This window comes from Dipodomys ordii, unplaced genomic scaffold (genome assembly GCF_000151885.1).
Source record: "Dipodomys ordii isolate 6190 unplaced genomic scaffold, Dord_2.0 Scaffold12, whole genome shotgun sequence".
Taxonomy (NCBI): Eukaryota; Metazoa; Chordata; class Mammalia; order Rodentia; family Heteromyidae; genus Dipodomys; species Dipodomys ordii.
This window is the reverse complement of record NW_012267228.1, coordinates 14,830,284-14,851,047: the sequence shown is the minus strand read 5'-3', so window position 1 is coordinate 14,851,047 and position 20,764 is coordinate 14,830,284. Positions and strand designations below refer to the sequence as shown.

The window sequence follows — 20,764 nt, the reverse complement described above, 5'->3', positions numbered from 1 at the left end:
CCCCGACTCTGCCTGAGGCCAGCCCATGGGGAGCTGACCTTGAGACTGAGGGCTGATCTTTAACTGAAAAAGGCTGCTTTCTCCTTTTGCAACCCTTTCTACCCTTTCTCCTTCATGTCTTTTTTCACCTAACTGTCTCAGCCTCTTCCCAGAGATTCTAGCTGGGCTAGAGGCTGTGCACTTTGGGGAACAACATTTAAGGGACTGTGAGCACAATGCGAAATGTCTTTAAAAGCATGCTGTGATGTACACATGTTGTAATTAATTTTTTGTGTCATCCTAGCAGCCATTTGTAAAACATCCCAAATAATTCCACAGCTCGGAAGCAGCAGTCGAATTCCTTTCTCCCTTTGGAAGGTTAATTTCTCTGCCTAATGCTTACTGCCCCCCAGAGAAGGCCAACAGGTATGGGCCTGCCTTGTTGAGAGCCAAATAGAGCCCAGGGAAAGACTCCACCATGGAAAACCTCATTGCTCTGTACAAAGTACCAGCCAAACCAGATAGGTGATTCTAGGAGTTAGCCACAAAATGAAAACAAGTATCCTATCATGCTGTTCCAGTTTTCAGCTTTAAGGTATCTTTGGACAAGCTTATTTTTATTTACTTTTTTTCATCAGAAGGGACCAAATAAAGATGCTGAGATGTCTGAGAAACTCCGTCACCTCCATTTTTCCCTTACTGCAATGCTGGGGATCAGTGTAGGCAAGTGCTCTGCCATGGAGCCACATCACCAGCCCTGAGACCAAATTTTTGTCTCATCTATGTCTCCTTCCTACGTCTTCACAGAATGGATTATGTGTCCCTCAGGTGTTGAGATGACCACGTAACTAAATTAAGAAAAATTATGTTTTTGCCACTGATTTAGCCATATAAACACATCACCCTGTTCTGGGTCTGAAGCCGCTCTTTAAAAGTGCCATCTCATTGTGCTTTGCATCCATGCTGGACAAATCTGGAATCGCTTATGTATAAACTTTGTATATCATTTTGAAACGTTGCTTTAGGGTTGGGGAGCCCTGACCACTCTGTTTGAGGGCTGGCAGCATGCTGATCTTTAGGGTTGGGGAGCCCTGACCACTCTGTCTGGCTGTGAGAGTGTTCTACAGTCTGAGGGCTGGCAGCATGCTGATCTTTTGGAGTGTCTTTTCCCATCCAGTTCTCACTTTTAGATGAGGTCTCTGTGAGGTCTGTTTGGTGTACATCCTGCAGCTTTGGCTTATAATGTACTCTCCTTTCTTTGTGGTCTCTTTGGGGCCAGTTAGGAGAAAGAAAAAACAATAATGCAGCTGTTTTGAGACTGAATATTGACAAGTGTCTTCTTGAAATAAAGTACCAGTCCTTCCAAAAAAAAAAAAAAAAAGAGTCTCATAGATATTTCTCAGGCTGGCTTCAGACGTTGATCTTCGTATCTCAGCCTCCTGAGTAGCTAGGATTGCTGGCCAGTGCTTGGCCACACTGAAACTGAATTCTTTATCACTGGGCTCCTTTAAAATTTGTCATCTAGGAGATACCAGATTACAAAAAAGAAAAGAAAAACAGAAATGAAAGAAAAGATATTACATTCAGAAAGAGAAAACCCTGAAAAATATTCAGATACTTAAATGAAACATAAAAAACATTTATTCCAAAGCCATACTTGAAATGTACAATGAAATCTCATCCCTTTTAAGACTCAATAAAAACAGCAGTATTTACATTTTAAATTTTATAACACTCTGAGGACATTCTGTTGCTCCCAGAAAAAGGAAATCTGATAAAAGTTAATTCCATAATTAAAGTGTCAAAGTACATTACTGCTTATATAAAATGCATTCTCTTCAAATGCAAAATAGTCAAATACAGTGAAATCATTTTCAATGTCTGTAATTCTCATTAGTCTATGGAATCACATGTCTATGTACTTCTTAAAATGAAGTAAAAAAGTAAATATTGAGGGTTTTTCCCCAGATAATTTCCCAAACAATTATATCTCACTGACTTGTAACATCATCTTTTATGGTTGGTGTGTGTGTGTGTGTGTGTGTGTCTGAGTGTGTGTGTGTGTCTGTGTGTATGTGCACGTGTGTACCTGCACGCACACAACAGTACTGACATTTGAATTGAGGGCCTTACACTCTCCCTTAACTTTTTTGTCAAGATTGGTACTCTACTACTCTAACCACAGCTCCACTTCTGGCTTTTTGGTGATTAACGGGAGGTAAGAGTCTCATGGAATTTCCTGACCAGGCTGGCTTTGAACCACAATCCTCAGCCATAAGACTCCTGAGCAGCTGGTGTAAACCACCAGCACCCAGTATATCTTTACAATTCCTTTCCTCTAGAAACTTTTCTTCATATTTCCTTAATATTATGGACCAAAAAGCATCAAAATACCTGTCATTTAAAGTTTATAGTTATAATCATTTTATACAGTCTCATGATCCAAGTCAAAAGTATTACTAGGCCAATACAAATTTTCATTATAGTTCTTTCCATAAATATTGCTAAACTCTATAGAGTTCTCTGCATAATCCTTTGAAGCAAAACAAGGGTCAGCAGCCTTTGACAAGGTGCAGGTATAAATACTCCGTTTTGTGGGTCACTTCTCTGTTGCATTATTTTTTATTTAAAAACTAATTTTTAAAAAAAAAAATTCTTAAGCTTTGCTGTTAATGTCTAACCTCTAATTGAAAAAAACACAGAACTAGTCTCTACCTTAGACAACTCAAATGTTAAAGTTCACACTGGGCAGTGAAATGAATACATGATTGGTAACATCAAAACTGAAAGTTGTTACACACAGATTGCAGCCAACAGAAGTATTTGTTTCAGGTTTCTTTTTAGTCAGTGGAAATTCTTACAGCTTTTTTTTTTTTGGGGGGGGTCGGTCGTGGGGCCTGAACTCTGGGCCTGGGCGCTGTCCCTCAGCTCTTCAGCTCAAGGCTAGCACTCTACCACTTGAGCCACAGCGCCACTTCCAGCTTTTTCTGCTTATGTGGTACTGAGGAATCGAACCCAGGGCCTCATGCATGCAAGGCAAGCGCTCTACCACTGAGCCACCTTCCCAGCCCCTCTTACAGCTTTTTATTTTGGCTAGATAATTCACACACCTACTTTTTTTGTTGTTTTTTAATGATCTTCCTTTTCTATAAGGAAAAAAGTCTCTTTATGAAGCTACTTCAGTTTGTAAAATCAAAGACCATAATGTTTTGCTAACAGAGGTAGATTTGTACACACACACTGTGCACTTGCAGATACGTGCATAAGGATAACCATTGGTTGCACTGGATGCCTAGGAAACATCAGCAGAGACCAGCAATAAGGTGTGCGGGGCAGCACGCCAGGAGGTTTGGATGGGCCTTTATCACATGATTTGAATACAAAATGAATCCAGCAGCATGACTTACTCAGATTTTTTTTTCTTTTTGTGGCAGTACTGGGGTTTAAACACAAAACCTCACACTCCAAGACTAGAGCTCCACCACCTGAACCACATCTCTAGCCCCAATTTACTCAGGTTCTTTTTTATTGTGGTTGTTGGTCATGGGGCTTGAACCAAGGGCCTGGATGCTGTCTTTGAGTTCCTTTTGCTCAAGGCTAGTGCTCTACCACTTTGAGCCACAGCTCCACTTCTGGTTTTCTGATGGTTAATTGGAGATAAAAATCTCATAGACTTTCCTGCCTGGGCTGGCTTTGAATAAAGATCCTCAGATCTCAGCCTCCTGAGTATCTAGGATTACAGGCGTGAGTCACCAGTGCCCAGGTGTACTCGGCTTCTTAATAAATACAATGTAGAGCAGACTTAACACTGATCTATAACACTGTCTAATGGCTTGAAATTGAGTATTACAACTGAGTGTGTTCTGTCCTTTTTCCTTTCCTACAACAATCAGTATTACAAACAAATTATGGCAAAAAAACAATAAACAAAAACGCAATCCTGAATGTGCCCCTGTATGTCAAAAACAAGTTGGAACACTCTGGAATTACAATCATATAATATTTTATATTAAACATTACAAAAAATTCTAAAGCTGAGAAAAAGTTGAAAACTTTGGTGGCCCTAACAAGAAGGCTCAATTATGTGAGCCTCTGCTCCTAAAAGTAAGAATTCTCAGTGCAAAAATATTACTGCTCTTGATAAATAACAATGACTCAATAACCACATGAAACACTTAAAGACAATGAAATACAAAATATCCTGAAGATCTGCTTTGGCAGAGATCAAGTCATTTTGGGACCAGGCCTGGTAGCATATAGCTGTAATCCCAGCACTATGGAGCCTGAGACAGGGAAATTGTGAGTTCCAGGTCAGCCTTGGCTACATACAGAGTCCATATCAAAAAGAAAGAGAAAGAGCGAGTTAGAGAGAGAGGAAGGAAGAAAGGAAGGAAGAAAGGAAGGAGGTAGGGAGGGGAGAGGAGAAGGGTAGGGAAAGGGAGAGGAGAAAGGAGGGGATGGGAGGGGGATGAGGGAGGGAAGAAAAAGAAGAAACGACAGAATAAAGGAAAGAAGAAAAAGAGAAAGGTCATTTTTCACTTTGGACTAGCAAATACCACACAGTCGCCTCTGAGCTGCGAGGATGGGTATTTAGATGGTCCTCCCTCCCTGTAGACAGACTGCACACATCACAGCTCATCCCGGGTCTTTTTAAATGGCCATTTTGGGTGTTGTCGCACATGATCTGCAGCCTGAAGGACCAGGAACATGAATTCCTCTACATCGAAGGAGTAGTTGGTGAATTTCGGGTGCTCCCCAAGGGTTGGATGGTGACCCTGCAACAGCAAACCAGATACAAGGTCCTCATCAGGCAGGCACAAGCCACTTCTCTACGGAAAGGAAGTTCTTTTACTCTGCTCAGCAACGAGTTAAACTTCAATGTATAACAGAGGTCAGCAAACTGTTTCTAGAGAGAACCTACTAGGGCCAGGAGCCTAGCTACTCAGGAGGCTGAGATCTGAGAAGCTAGGCTCAAAGCCAACCCGAGTAGAAAAATCCTTAGACTCATCTCCAAGTAATCATTCAAAAGCCAGCACTGGAGCTGTAGCTCCAGTGGTAGAGCACCAGCCTCGAGTGAAGAAGATAAGGAATAGCATCTAGGCCCTGATTCAAGGGCCTAAACTGGAGAGGGAAGATGGGAGGGGAGAGAACAGGGGGAAGAGACAGGGGAGGGGAGGGAGGGGGGGAGAAAAGGAGGGAGAGAGAAGGAGGAAAGAGAGGGGAAAGAAGGGGAAAAGAGGAGAAAAACGGGAGAGAGGAGAAAGCGGAAGGGAGAGAGGGAAAGGGGGAGAGGGAGATAGAGCAGAGAGAATGTGAATATCTTCAACCAAGTAATAAACACCTTCAGTTCTGCCCCAACTGTAAGTACTCAGTCAGTTACTGAGTTTGGCCACAGACAAGCCATAAATAGGTGAACCTGATCCCAATAAAACTTTATTTACAAAAACAGCAGGCGGGCCAGCTTTGCTCCCACAGAGCTGCAGTTCACTGACCCCTGCGATAAACACAGTCTATTAGATCTCCGTACACCCCACACTGCCTTCCCAACATGACAACTGTCTCCCATCGGCAAAGATAAAAATCCAACTCTTATTTTAGAAAATAGTTCATCTTTCAAGTCCAATGATTGCTTCCCCCACACACACCCCATTTTAATAACTGGACAGTGCAAGCCACATAAAAAACTGCAGACAAGGTGAGTTGCAGCTGAACTTTACCTTATCCTGAGGAAATACTTTGTTCTGCTTTCGCCATGTGATGTAGTGGACGCCTCGCAGCCTGGCCAGGTCTAAGTAGCAGCGATCATCTTCACAGTTGTATCTAAGCACACAAGGGTGATCAACCTGTCACCTGATCAACCTGTCTCCTGATCAGCCATCCTTGGGGTGGGGGGTGCATATATATATATGTGTGTGTGTGTGTGTGTGTATAGATATAGATATAGATATTAACATGATCAGTACCTTACCTTAACTTTTCAGACACAGAGAGATGAGGAATAGCTTTACTCAACAGGTCCTTCTGCCCATGAACCTGATACTACTTTGTAAGATACTATGTCTTTCTCCTTGGGGAAGTAGACTAGGGAGCGAACACATTCAAGGTTGCACAGCTAATTCACAAGTGAGGCAAGCATCCCAGGTCTACTGAGCTCCACTGTCCCTGGTACATTTGCCCACTAGCCTCCTTCCATCCATCATTTCATCCTCTAGGAGGATGAATCCACAATTATCTGCCTACCACATTAATAGTTACTTTTACATGGTTTGTAAAGCGAAACATGGGAGCTCGAGGTATGGCTCAAGGGGTCAAGCACCTGCCTAGCAAGTTCACAGCCTTGAGTTCAAACCCCAGTACAACAACAAATGGCCAGTTGTGTAAGCACTCTCCTATAACCCCAACTATTTGGGAGGTGGCAGGAAGCAGATCACAGTCTGAGGCCGATGTGGCAAAAGCACAAAACCTTACCTGAATAATAACTAAGAAAGAGCCGGGGCATGGTTCAAGTGGTAGAGCCCTTGCCTAGAGTGCCTGAGTTCCCGAGTTCAAATCCCAGTATAAGGAAAGGACAGGGAAAGGAGAGCCATCAAGGTATTCAGACACAAAGGGGAAAAGGAAATAAGGAGAATTGCTACCAGTAGCTCAGAAGCCCAAGGTAGGCCTGGTATCAAAAGTTGAGTTTTTAATCCTGTTCCATAACTTATCGCTGAGTCAGAGGGATGCAGTGGCTAAATCACTTTCACTCCTGAGGGCCCATTTCCCTAATTAGTGACTACTAAACAACTATTAGTCTCTCCTCCCTCTCTCTCTCCTTTACCCTGCCTCTCTCCCCCTTTCTCTTCCTCTTTCCCCTCCCTCCCTCCTCCTTCTCCCCCTTCTCCTTCTCTTTCCCCTCCCCTCCTTTCCCTGTCTCTGTCTCTTTTTCTCTCCTCTCTCTTTCTCCCCTACCTCCTTTCTCACCCTCCTTCTTTCCCTCTCCCCCTCTTCTTTCCCCTCGCCTCCTTTCTCTGTCTCTTTCTATGTCTCTTTCTCTCTCTTCTCTCTCACTCCTCTCTTTCTCCCTCTCCCCTCACTTTCTCCCTCTCCTTCCTTCTCTTCCCCCTCTTCTTTCCCCTCCCCTCCTTTCTCAGTCTCTGTTTCTCTCTATTTCTCTCCCCACCTCTGTCTCTGTCTCTGTCTCTCTTTTTCTCGGGTTGTACATCACACCCAGGACCAGTGCATGCTGGGTAAGCATGACAACACAGTAACACTAAACACTGGTTGTAGGGAGGAGCTCCCAGTCAGGAGAGGCAAATAAGAATGAAGTCAGAGTCAGAAAATCATACACCCACATCTAAAGCACATCTACGGCTTAGCCTTACTATTTGTCTCGGTAGAAAGCTGCAGTCAAACACTTACAGTTCAAACACAGCAGCCCAGTCTGGAAGGAAGAGTAAATGGGTGAGACCAGCTCCATGCATTCCGATAAATATGTCCGTGTTATGTGTGATCCTCAGCTGATCCAAAAACCCGAGCTCTCTGTAACACAGAGAACAGCCCAGGAAAGATGAAGAAGGAAAGACCATGCATGACTCATGAACAATATTGACACGCACATATAGGCTGGTTCCAATCACATGCCACATCTACCTTCTTGCCAATTTCAAGCACACGCTAGTAATGAATAACTTCATTCCTTACTAATTTGACCTTTTTTTTTCAAAGTGAGCTCACCTGTCTTTCTGTTCTTTGTTTTAAACTCAGGTCTCCTCACTAAGCAGATGCTCTACCCCTGAGCCATGTCTCCAGACTTTTTTTGTACTAGTTATGTGAGATAAATAAAAATCATGGTTTTTCTGTCTAGACCTGTGCTTGGAATTTCATTTAAACTAAAAAGTTTCCATAAGGTAATAAAAGGATCTTTATTAAACAAAAATAAGTTTCTTTTTTCATGATGTGAGTTACTAGTGCCAACTAAGTAGATTTAAAATAATCTCAGCAGGCTGGGGACATGGCTCAAGGAGTAGAGTGAGTTCAAATTCTAATATCACCAAAGACTCACATAAAATATAAAAATAATCTCTGAGACTATCAAAGCATCCTTCTACCTTTGCAGCTCCATTCTTGGCTTTTTAATGGTTAATTGGAGATAAGAGTTTCATGGCCTATTCTGCCTGGGTGGTCTTCAAACTGAGACCCTCAGATTTCAGCCTCCTGAGTCCTTAAGACATACATGTGTGAGCCACCAGCTTCTAGGAAACATATTTTTTATTTTTATTTTTAATTTTTTTTTCTGATTCTGAGCCTTGAACTTGAGCTTCTACCACTTGAGCCACAGCATCACTTTTAGCTTTTTCTGAGTGGTTTTCTGGTGGTTTATTGGAGATAAGAGTCTTATAGACTTTCCTGCCCAGGCTGGCTTCAAACCATGATTCTTAGACTTCAGCCTCATAAATAGGATTACAGGTGTGAGCCACCAGTGTGGGACCCAGTTAACAGTTTTAACATGACACAAACTATTCATTATCACACATTTGGGAAACAGGCTGGTGATTGTGGCTGAGCAAGGAGACAAGAACTTTTCCTTTTCCCTTTTATCTTTCCCCTTCATATCTTGCATAACACCGGACTACAACCAGGATCTGTGCTCCTACAAAAGTAACTGGGAGAGGGGTCTGGGAAGTTGGCTCAGTGGTAGAGTGCTTGCCTCGAATACATGAGGTCCTGGGTTCGATTCCTCATCACCACAGAAAAAAGCCAGAAGTGGTGCTGTGTCTCAAGTGGCAGGGCACTAGCCTTGAGCTGAAGAGCTGAGGGACAGTGCCCAGGCCCAGAGTTTAGCCTTCACAACTGACCAAAAAAAAAAACTTTAAAATAAATGAAAATAATTTTTTAATTCTCATGTTATTCTATGACCCCCAAATTATTCTCTTAGAAATAATTTTAGGGGAACAGTTGAAACTTTGCAGCTAGCAAGGTCAATAAAGCCTACAATATATTTTTTTTAAATTCAGAACTACCTGCCAAATTTTAAGTCTTTAGAAATTTCAAATGCAAACCTGGACTCACCACTTCTTTTGAGTAAGAAAGACAATGTCACAATATCAGACCCTACAACTCCAGGCCACCATGTACACTGGAGGGTTTTGTCCACTTTGTTCACCAATTTGTGTGTGACTGTCCTTTCTCTACACCTGCCAACAGCCCCCATTTGTGACCCACCATGAATTCACTGAAGCAGAAGTGTACAGCACCTGCCCAGGGGTGACTATAACTCACCTGTACTTGTAATCAACAATCTGGACTTCGAATGTTGATACTGTCTTCAGCGCATTCACAAGCTGGACAAACAAAGACACAAAGTAGAATCACTTTCCCTTCCTCCTTTTCTGTTCTACCTTCCTTCCAGAAGCCTGACATTTCTGACATTTTTGCATATATTTTTCAGGCATCGATCATCTTTTAGGTCCGTGGTTCTGGGTGTCAGTTGAGGTCAAATCCTGGCTCTTGAGCACGTGACCCAACTAACCTTGCAAAACACTGGGTGTGAGGAGGCTGAGAGGCCACAGCCCAGAGGCACAGCACTCGATACCCAGCACTGGAGGCTGCCATCACCATCATTTGCTAGTTATTCCTGCAGCTTTCAATCTGTGTGGATTGTTCCTGCCATGTTCCAGATGCCACAGTAAAATTTCTTCCCTTCCACATCCTGCTTCAGACAATTGTTTGAAGCACTTTGCTGAAATCTTGACAGAAAAACATTTCAGCCTGATGCCAGCTGTTATCCTGTTAGCCTGTTATCCTAGCTACCCAAGGAGGATGAGATCTGAGGACTGAGAATCAAAATTAGCCCAGGCAGGAAAGTCTCTGAGACTCTGATCTCCAATTAATTATCAAAAAGCCAGAAACTGAGCTGTGATTCAAATGGTAGAGTGCCAGCCTTGAGCATAGAAGCTAAAGAACAGCGTGTAGGCATTGACTTCAAGCTCAAGTATACATACACATGCATGCACACATGCACATGCACACACACACACACACACCCCACTTCAATAATTCTACCTAGAAAAATGATTAGTCGGGGCTGGGAATGTGACTTAATGGTAGAGTGCTTGCCTCACATGCATGAAGCCCTGGGTTTTGAAACCACATACACAGAAAAAGCCAGCACCACATACACAGAAAAAGCCACAAGTGGCTCTGTGGCTCGAGTGATAGAATCCTAGCCTTGAACAAAAGAAGCTCAGAGACCATGCTCAGTTCAAGTTCAAGCCCCAGGACTGGCCAAAAAGAAAAAAGAAAAAAAAAGAAAGAAAAATGATTAGTCTTCTAACAAACAGAAGGTAACAAAACATAATTAATGTATTACCAAAATCATAGCCACAGTTCTCCACACCCCTTGCAAGCAGGCCAGTGCAACCCAACACTGCAGATCACCACCATTCAGCAAGTTCTGAACTTGCGTACAAACAAGAGGCCTGCGGCACACACCATATACGATACTGTGACAGCTCCAGCACTGGGGCAGTGGTGAAGCTCAATGGTGGAGTGCTTACCTAGTGTGCATATCTGGGTTCCTTCGCCAGCACCACACACACACACACACACACACACACACACACACACACACACACACACATACACACACAGAGCACTGGTTGTGCACTTCCATAAAGCAGGCATTTTCAAGGTACCTTAAGCCTACTGAATACTCATGTAACAATCATACCATGTCAGTAATGTGACTGCTATGCTGGTCATTTTGTAAGGGAAGGCTTAGAGGAGTTAAAAACTTCCAGCGTAAGGGCTGGGAAGGTGGCTCAGTGGTAGAGCGCTCACCTTGCATGCATGAGGCCCTGGGTTCGATTCCTCAGCACCACATAAGCAAAAAAGAAAAAAAGCCAGAAGTGGTGCTGCGGCTCAAGTGGTAGAGCGCTAGCCTTGAGCTGAAGAGCTGAGGGACAGCACCCAGGCCGAGTTCAGGCCCCACAACTGGACCCCCCCCCAAAAAAAACAAGCTTCCAGCATACAATGCAGAGCCCAAATTAAATCTAGGTCCTCTGACCCCAGAATCTGTCATCTTTGTGTGTGTGTGTGTGTGTGTGTGTGTGTGTGTGTGTGTGTGAGAGAGAGAGAGAGAGAGAGAGAGAGAGAGACTGCATATGCATACATGCACCAGTACTAAGGCTTAAACTCAAGGTCCTACTCCTTTGTTTGGGTTTTAATTGTTCAAAGCTAGCACTCTACTGCTTCAACCACACCTCCACTTCTGACTTTTTGCTGGATAATTGGCGAGAAGAATCTCCCACTTTTCTACCCCATTTGGCTTTGAACCTCGATCTTCAGATCTCAGCCTCTGAGTTGATAGGATCACAGGGGTGCACCACCGGTGCCCAGGGTACTCTGCTCTTGTATGATGGAGAGCAACAGACAGTGAATACCATTTAATTCCTGCTACACACACACAGAGCTACATAAACAAAATTTCTCCAGTCCTTGGACTTCCTTGACTATATTGCTCACATTCAACAGCTACAACCTGATAGGGATGTTGGACAGCACATAGCCACCTCTCTGGTGTGGCTAGAAATTGTGACACAGGGATCCCAGTGCTGTGGGATTGTCTCTTTTTATAAGGAACCTCTCCTCATTAAAAGACCAAGGTTCATGTAAATTCTGGCAATAAAGAATCCTAATCACGATTATAATTCCTCAACTGTTGGATGTGAGGACAAATATTTCATGATCTGCTACATTCAGGGCAGGGTTGTTTCTGTCACTTTCCACTCTGAGTTGGTTATAGGCGAACAAAGCAAAGTTGATCTGAGCATCAACAGTTGGTGACCTCCATTAGGTACTTATATCTAATGGCCAGGCTAGACCATTTACCAGATTCACCTTTCCTAAAAACTAGTAGTTTCATATCAAAACTTTGAATGTGATGTGAAAAGCCAGGCTCATGAGTCATAGGAAGACAAGGTCATTGTGATAGGAAAAGTGCACACCCAAAAACTCACCTCATTTTGATTTAGTATTTTCCTGTATTCTGTGCTCCGAGCAAGAATGGTGACTCGAATTTTTCCATCCTGTAATAAAATGGAAAGACAAAATGACACCGCAACCTGTGCCAACACTGAAGTGTGAACAAATGAACCTAAAGTGGGATTTTCATGAAGAAATGCAGCCCAGTAAAAACACACTTAGGCAGTGTTGAGGTTTTCAGCCCGATTCTTAAGTCATTCTTCCAGGGAATAAAAAACGTTTCCGCTTTCAAAGAAAATGTGATATGCATGCATGATGGAGTATTACTCAGTCATTAAAGAAATTAAACAATGTCATTTGTAGCCACATGAATAGAAGTGGGGGACATCATGTTAAGTCATAATAAGTCAGCATAGACAGACATTACTGCAGTCCTCTGTGGAGGCTAAAAAAGTTGATTTCATGGAAGTAGAAAAATAGAAAAGTGGATGCCAGAGGCTGAAAATGGTGTGAGGGGAGACTAGAAAAGGGCTGGCTAATGGTCACAAAAGGTAATGAACGAGGAGGATTAAGCTTCACTACTTTAATAAAAATTGATTATATATTTTCAAACAGCTAGATTTTTCATTGTGCTTTAACAGAAAGATGTGATAAATGTCAGAAGCAACTCATGTGCTAAGTACCTTGTTTTTCAACTTTAAATTTTGTTCATAATCTTTAGCTAGTTATACAAAGGGTTTCAACTCAACATGTCAGTTTATGTCCACAAAGCATCTTGACCAATGTCACCCCTGCCATCATTCACCTCCCCATCTATTCCAACCCCACCCCTCCCCTCAAGTTTCTTGGCCCCATTTTCATGTCTGAAGCACCCTGCTTTGATCATTACACATTCTATTATGAAATATGTACCATTATTAAGTGATGGTAAAATATATAAACAGATTGACTTTAGTCATAAAAGACAAAAGCCATTCATTACACTGTTTGGATGTTGGTTGGTAATTTGTGTGTGTGTGTGTTTGTGTGCACAATACTAGGACTTGAACTCAGGGCCTGGCACTCTCACTCAACTTTTTTTTTGGGGGGGGGTCTAGTCATGGTCCTGAACTCTGGGCCTGGGTTCTGTCCCTCAGCTCTTCAGCTCAAGGCTAGCACTCTACCACTTGAACCACAGCGCCACTTCCGGCTTTTCTTCTTTTTGCTTATGTGGTGCTGAGGAATTGAACCCAGGGCCTCATGCATGCAAGGCAAGCGCTGTACCACTGAACCACCTTCCCAGCCCCTCACTCACTCAACTTTTTTAGCTCATGACTGACACTCAGTAACTTAAATCACACCTCTGCTTCTTTTTGATGGTTTAATTGAAGGTAAGAGGATTTACCTGCCTGGAGTGCCTTTGAACCTCAGTTCCCAGATCTCAGATCTCCTGAGTAGCTATAATTACAGGTGTGAGCCACCATCACCTAGCTGAGATGGTTTTGAGGGTTTTTTTTCCTTAACAGAGGTGTGTGTGTGTGTGTGTGTGTGTGTGCGCGCGTGCGTGCGTGTGTGTGTGTGTGTGTGTGTGTGTGTGTTAGATAGGAGCTTAGTGGAAGGTAGAGAAATAGGACCAAAACAAAGGAGGAAAAAAAGCTCAGTCTTGCAATAGCCTGGGGCTTGAACTCAGAGTCTGGGCATCGTCTCTGAGCTTTTGTGCTCAAAGTTATTGCTCTACCACTGGAGCCATAGCTCCATGTCCAACTCATTGGGGATAAGAGATAAGAGTCTCACAGACTTTCCTGCCAAGGCTGACTTTGAACCACAATCCTCAGATCTCAGCCTCCTGAGTGGTGTGAGCCACCAGCACCCAGCCCCTTAACGGTTTTTGATACCTGAATTCCAATGACTCTGGATTGAAAATATTAACACAGAAAACAACTGCCTCCTTCCCCGCCCCCTCAGGAATGGTAGCACTGATTTTTGTTGGGGATGTAAACAAGGCCACCTGAGAGCCTATCCTGTGTCCTTTACCTTGGGTCCCTCTTGGATGATGCCCAGTCTGTACAGCACGTGCTGGGAGAAGGCCCTGAATAAGCCAGTGTGTTGACAGCCAGATATCTAAAACATAAGCAGCAGTTAGTATTACAACATGCACCACTGCATTCCAATTTCCGATGTTTTGAATAACACATGAGTATTATCTGCAAGTGCTTACCAGAGGGGTGTTGTAAAAGAGCCCATACCTCATGCGGGGCAATAAGGAAAAAACAGCTTCTTTAAAACACACCTAGGAATAAGGAGATTTTAAAACATAAGAGAAGATCATTTACACCTTGACACCAAAATCACTCTCCTCATTTTTTCAAACTACATTTTAATCAGTCTCTGGTTTGCATCAGAATTGTCTGCATAGCATCCTATTTCAAAGAGAGTGAGATTCACATTTGTGGAAGCCTGACAGAAAGGTGAGAAAGCTACATGGTTAAAAACAACAAGAGTCTTGGGCAGAAGAACCCAAGAAATCAGAAATGAGTGGTAATAGCTAACTGTTATTCAAATTTAATAAGTATCACAAGAGTAAGACATCGGTATACCACAGTTGCTTACTACGAAGACTTCAGAAAAGTTTCCAGTACCCTTTTGTTATCGTAGGTTTTCAGATGTATGACATCATAATCCGTAAATGCTTTCCAGGTGTCAGAGAAGAGGTCACCATATCCATAAGAACTCTGCAGGTGGAAACAAGGTAAGTTAGGGCAATGAAAGGGCCTGACACAGCTGCTCAGAGATGTGAGGAAACACCAGGATAAGGCTGCTGGTGTCAGCTTCCACTGTGGGCCACAAACAGCTCCCAAGAACAAATGGATCTTCACCTTGGGCCTAAGCAAATGCCTAATGGGTAAAACAGCATCAGAAATAAACACTACAGCTCTACTGCTAGTGTCAGTAGTGTTTGTTTTTCTGCTCTAACTCCTTTGAGTCTCACTTTTTGTTTCTTCGATCCTGGAGCTTGAATGCTGGGCCTAGGCACTGGCCCTGAATTCTTTTTGCTCAAGGCTAGCACTCTACCACTTGGAGCCACAGCTCCACTTCTGGCTTTTTCTGTGATTAACTGGAGATAAGGGTCTCATTGATTTTCCTGCCCGAGTTAACTTTGAACTTCAATCCTCAGGCTGAGGCCTTCTAAGAAGCTAGGATTTCAGGAGTGCCACTGGTGCCTGGCTTAGTTTCTCATCTCTTAAATTATAATTGTGAGATTTTTTTTGTTAAATTTCTACCCATATCCATATCACAGATAAATACAACACACACACACTCACACACACACACACACACACACACACACACACACACACACACAGACTGACATGCTCAATAGCAAAAGCTGGCAGAGTAAACAAATCAGGTTTGGAAAGAAATTTTAAAGCATGAAAATGGATTAAAAGCTTTAACATTAAAGATGTAATATATGTAGCCATAAGAGATTCTCTCCATTAATTAATGAAAAACACATGATAATTCCCCATTAACATTGATGAAGCTAACCATAATAACATTATATAACTACTAACTGGGCACAGTTCTTATGTACCAGGCACTTTAGGAAGCCATTAATATTAACTCTACAAACAGACCCACAAGCCTAATGAGCTAGCTAATATTTTTATCCCTCTTGTAGATGAGGAAACTGGGACACAAATTTAAGTAATTTTTTTTAATTGCATTGTAGCTGGGCTATAGAGTTGGGATTAAACTCAGTTTGTGATTGCAGTCTTGACGCTCATGAGCACCATAAGAGATGTCTCTCAGATATTTACAAAACACATTCCATTTGGAAAATGTAAGTTAATTATGAACTCCAACATCCAAAAGAAGGAAATCAATTAATTTCAAAATAGTGTAACCTAGATTGAAATATTCAGCTAAGAAAAATCAGAAATACATGTTCTGAGGTTCTATTCAAAGTTTACACTTGTTACATTCATTATATAGAACCTTTTATCTTTGTAGCCTTACTTTGTGAATTTTGAAACTTTTACTTTGCACATAGTATCATTATTTTAAAGTTATTTAGAGCAGTTATAGTGATTTAAGACAAAATTCCTTCCTTAGGTATTTCTCGAATGCTGTTCAAATAACGGCCCTTCTCACAGAAAATAAAACACATTTAAGTAAATTTTTCTAAATTGCATAGCTGCTGAGTTACAGAGCTGGGATTATTACAGTTCTGGCTCAGGAACAAATAAAGGGCAATTGAAAGAAGTAAATTCTAGACAATTTCTTGAGATAAAACACGTCAAATCAAATAAGATGCCTTTTAAAAGAATCTTTACAGTAAATAACCTTTACTGTTCCCCTATCTAGAAGCCACACCATACTCTTTGGATGATACAATATTACAGCCAATTGCATATCCTTCACAATGCAGTGATTATATAGCAAGGGATGGTTTACAGTATGCATCAGAGCCAGGCACTGGTGGCTCACACATGTAATCCTAGCTACTTAGGAGACTGAGATTTGAGGATCCAAAGTTCAAAGCCAGCCTGGGCAGGAAAGTCCAGGAGACTCATCTCCAATTTACCACCAAAAAGCCAGAAGATCTGTGCCTCAAGTAGTAGAAAGTTAGCTTTGAGGGGAAAAAAAAAGGTAAGGGATAGAGCCCAGGCCCTGAGTTCTAGCCCCAGTACTGGCACACAAAAAAAGGAAGAAAGAAAAGAGAAAAGAAAAGAAGAAACAAGCCAGGCATGAAAGTGTATGCCTATCATTCCAGCTTTTCCAAAGGCAGAAGTAGGAGGATCTCAATCCAAGGTCAATCCAGACAAAAGTTCAAGGCACTATGTAAAAAAATAGCTAAGACATGGTTCAAGTAGTAGAGCATTTGCCTAGCAAGTGTAAAGTCATGAGTGCAAAACCCCAGTGCTACCAAGAAAAAAGAGACAGGAAGAAGGAAAAACATACCATACTGAGAAAACTGATAGCAGGTATATATGCCTGCATGCTTATATACATGTCTAAGACTTGCCCTGGACAGCAAGCTGTAGCTTGGTGGTGGAGCCTTGCTTACAATGTGTGAGGCTCTAGGTTCAATCTCTAGTCCTTAAAAAAAAAAAAAAAAGCAAACAATGATTTCCAAAGGACAAACTCTATAGCAGCTCTCCCAATGTGCATTAGAGGCGAGGCAGATGAGCATTTTCCAGCATCTCCCTCACAGCAATTCTGAAACAACCAGGCTGAATTTTTGCTCTTGGAATCTCGACCTACTAATAAAGGGGGGGGGGGGATTGTCCACTGCTTTGGAGAGCAAAGAAGCACACGTACATTTGTGTGGGGGGGGGGCACTTGCCTGCATGAGTGTGAACACATGTGTATATTTAAATGTGTGTCTTAGACACGTATTTGTTTCACAAGGCCAGAGCTATAGAATGACAGAGCAAGGTGACAGGGCTGGAGCAGAAGGCGCACTCACTCACCGTGTCCCACATCACCACATACACGTCTGTGCTGAAGGAGTTGTTCATGTGCTGAGTGACATAAAGATTGAGAAAATCACAGAAGTGATGATACATGTTCACACCTGGCATGGGAACAAAAGAAAGCTATGTTAATGAAACCCAAAGAACAATGAATGAGCAGTTTCTATTCTATACCCATTGCTCAGCGTTCAGTAAACTTTTAATTTAAATAATGGGAGAAAACAAGGTGGGCGGGATTTTTTTTTCCAGACTGGAAATGCTTTATACACAATTTATAAAGGTATTGGGTTCACACATACTTTTTAGATGACTTGTTCAGAAAGTCAGAAATTCACTTTTTTATATATAATAAGTAGCAAATGATCAGGAAGGCCCTAGAGAAAGAATGGGTCAGCCTATTAAACTCAAAATGCACCAAACTCTAGTCAGTGTCCAGGAGATTAATCATTATTCTTTAGGATTGCTCTTTTTCTTAAAAATAAATCAAACAAGCCAGGTGCCCGGGGCTCATGTCTGTAATCCTAGCTGGTTCAAAGCCAGCCCAGGCAAGAAAGTCTGTGAGACTCTTATCTCCAATTAACCAGAAAAAAAACCAAAAGTGGAGCTGTGGCTCAAGTGGTAGAGTGCCAGTCTTGAGCAAAACAAGCTAAAGGTCAACACCCAGGCCCTGAGTTCAAGCCTCAGGACTGGCAGTAAAAAAAAAAAAAAGAAAAAGGAAAAGGAAATCAATCAAATAAGCCCTGTTCCTAAAAGCATAAAGAACACTGGCAACTACTAACATTTGCTAGTTTTCATTCTTGTGAAGTGTTTGCTCATACCATTCTCTTGAGCAAACACTAAACAACTAAAAGAAGTGAACGTCTAGTCCTCTAATTGAAGTAACTGAAGGAATATAAACACTGGAATCAGAAGAACCAGGTGAGTCCTAGCTCAGTTGCTCATAGGCAAGGTACTTAGGTATGTTTCTCAAGCCCTCTTCTCCTATAGGATAGGAAATAGTATGAGTAAGTGCCAACTTGGTGAGGATGCACCTTTGGGTGCTGATCCCCGAGGTTCATGGGAAGACCTTTTATGGGGGGGCCTCCCAGTTCAGATAGAGTAGAGAGGACTGTGGCTGTCACTATTCATAAGTTCACTCAAGTCACCAAAGAGAAAGAGAGCATGCACCCCTTGATTTAGGAATGCATTACTCAGAAGTCAACCTAGAAATAGAAATCCTAGATGGGAAGATATTCAAAGAAGTGACATGCAAAACATGATTGTTCAGACTGGTGATATGTGAAGAGTGGCAGGAGCAAGGCCCTGAATTCAAACCCCAATAGTGCCAGAACGAAAGAGAGAAAGGAGGGAGGAAAGGAGCGAGAGAGGGAAAAAGAAAGAGAGGAAGGGAAGGATGGCAGGAAGGAAGGAAGGAAGGAAGGAAGAAAGGAAAAGAATTAAAAAACAAGCTCATGCATTTTCAAGGAAGGAAAAAGCTGAGAAAAAAAGAAAGCCAGTGAGTCTTAAACGCAGAAACTGCAAAATATTCTGACCTCATTTCCACAGAGAATAATAATATTGTGTGCCAGAGACAAAAGAGTGAAAACACCCAGTTTTTTTTTCTTCCCAGTCCTGGGGCTTGAACTCAGCCTGGGCACTGTCTCTGAGCTTCTTTTCTCAAGGCTAGCACTCTACCACTTGAACCACAGCTCCACTTCCAGCTCTTTCTGTTTATGTGGTACTGAGGAATCGAACCCAGGGCTTCATGCATGCTAGATAAGCATTCTACCACTAAACCACATTCCCAGCCCCAACTCCTACTTCTTTTGCAGGCTGGAATCTTACATAAATGTTTGGAAAGGTTCAAGTTTTTCCTCCAGGAAAGTCTTGGGAAGGAACATATTTTCCAATTAACAAGAAAATAAAGTTCTCATGGAAGACATCCCCCTCTCCCCAGGTGAACCACAAAGCTCACATTTGCTTCCAGGTAACATTTAGTGTGTTCATTGGCTGAGAACTATAGTTGTGTACACAATAACATTTATACCACAAAACATTTATAAATTCTCATTTATAAATGAGGTACCAAACATGGGCTTCATCCTGGAGAAATATGCACCCTACTAAATTTTGTCCCATAGAAAGCTCATTCTCCCAAGGTAAAAGTTAAAAAGAGGAAAATTGGATGACAGTGTAAATTAGAAGGGAAAAAAAAGTAATGATTATAGGAAAGAAATAGTGCATATCTACCTTCACTTCCTATTCCCACTTTACATACTTTATTGCATAAGATCTGCATAAATTTCACAGTTAACACATTATTTGCCTCTTTTGTAGGCAGATCACAGCACCTTCTTTGCCCCCTTTTAAATTTGCATATTTATAAAAATGAGTTAGAACCTTGAACATAGCATTTTCACTTGGTCTTTCAGAGACGTAAACTTGTCTGATTTCTGAATCTAACCCTTTGTAATATAAGAATTATGACTTCAGAAGACAGAGCACACTAAAACTATGATCAATAAATTATGCTAATCCTTGAATATTTATAGCAGCAGGCTTTCTATATTTCATCGTAGGCCCAGCCTCTTATGAATTTTGATATGACACTGCACAGTAATCTTTGTCACTCAGGATGAGTGACATGATACCCTACAGCATGTTTCTTCTCGCCCAGGCAAAAAGTTTACCAGACCTAGAGGCTGCCAGCATAAATAGCAAAATCATTCTCATGTATTTACAAAAATAGACTGCAGTGTTAACTTCCAGGACAAAAAAAAATTTATTGTGAAAATACTGTACAGAGGAGTTACAATTACATGAGCAAGGTAATGAGTACATTTCTTATCTAGCATTGTTGCCTCCTCCTTTGTTTTCCCTTCCCATCTCCCCCCCAACACCCCCCTCCCCGCACCAAAGTTGTAAAGTTCGTTTTTCGACTTGTACATCTCATTGTTACAATGGGTCCACCTGTATCCCTATTTAAGCAATTTTTTTTCTTTAGTCATGGAAACAGTACTACAAAGTAAGCATAAGAGGTAACCACCTTCTGATTCACAGAAGTCTGCTAATTAAATTTTTTTTAAATCATATTGAAGCCAGACACTAGTGGTTCACACCTGTAATCCTAGCTACTCAAGAAGCTGAGATATGAAGCTTATGGTTTGAAGCCAGCCAAGGCAAGAAACTTGGTGAGACTCCTATCTCTAATTAAGCACCAAAAAAGCCAGGAGCAGAGCTATGGCTCAAGTGGTAGAGTGCTAGACTTAGGACAGCACCCAAACCCTGAATTCAAGGCTCAGGGCCACCCCTACACACACACACACACACATCCATAATGACCCCTATACACACACACACACACACACACACACACACACACACAC

General features: G+C 42.0%; 1 protein-coding gene across 1 annotated transcript in view; it reads right to left on the bottom strand.

Annotated features, from left to right (window-relative positions):
* Positions 1 to 4,455: 4,455 nt before the first annotated feature.
* Positions 4,456 to 20,764, bottom strand: part of Eogt (EGF domain-specific O-linked N-acetylglucosamine (GlcNAc) transferase) — a 34,187-nt gene continuing 17,878 nt past the window's right edge. Inside the window, exons 10-18 of the mRNA XM_013010364.1 lie at positions 17,397 to 17,500; positions 14,559 to 14,651; positions 14,138 to 14,209; positions 13,954 to 14,040; positions 11,976 to 12,044; positions 9,238 to 9,299; positions 7,378 to 7,497; positions 5,697 to 5,799; positions 4,456 to 4,754 (exon numbers count right to left, since the gene is read on the bottom strand). Coding sequence (XP_012865818.1) covers positions 4,608 to 4,754; positions 5,697 to 5,799; positions 7,378 to 7,497; positions 9,238 to 9,299; positions 11,976 to 12,044; positions 13,954 to 14,040; positions 14,138 to 14,209; positions 14,559 to 14,651; positions 17,397 to 17,500 — 857 coding nt within the window. The 3' untranslated portion in view covers positions 4,456 to 4,607. The remainder of the gene's footprint in view (positions 4,755 to 5,696; positions 5,800 to 7,377; positions 7,498 to 9,237; positions 9,300 to 11,975; positions 12,045 to 13,953; positions 14,041 to 14,137; positions 14,210 to 14,558; positions 14,652 to 17,396; positions 17,501 to 20,764) is intronic.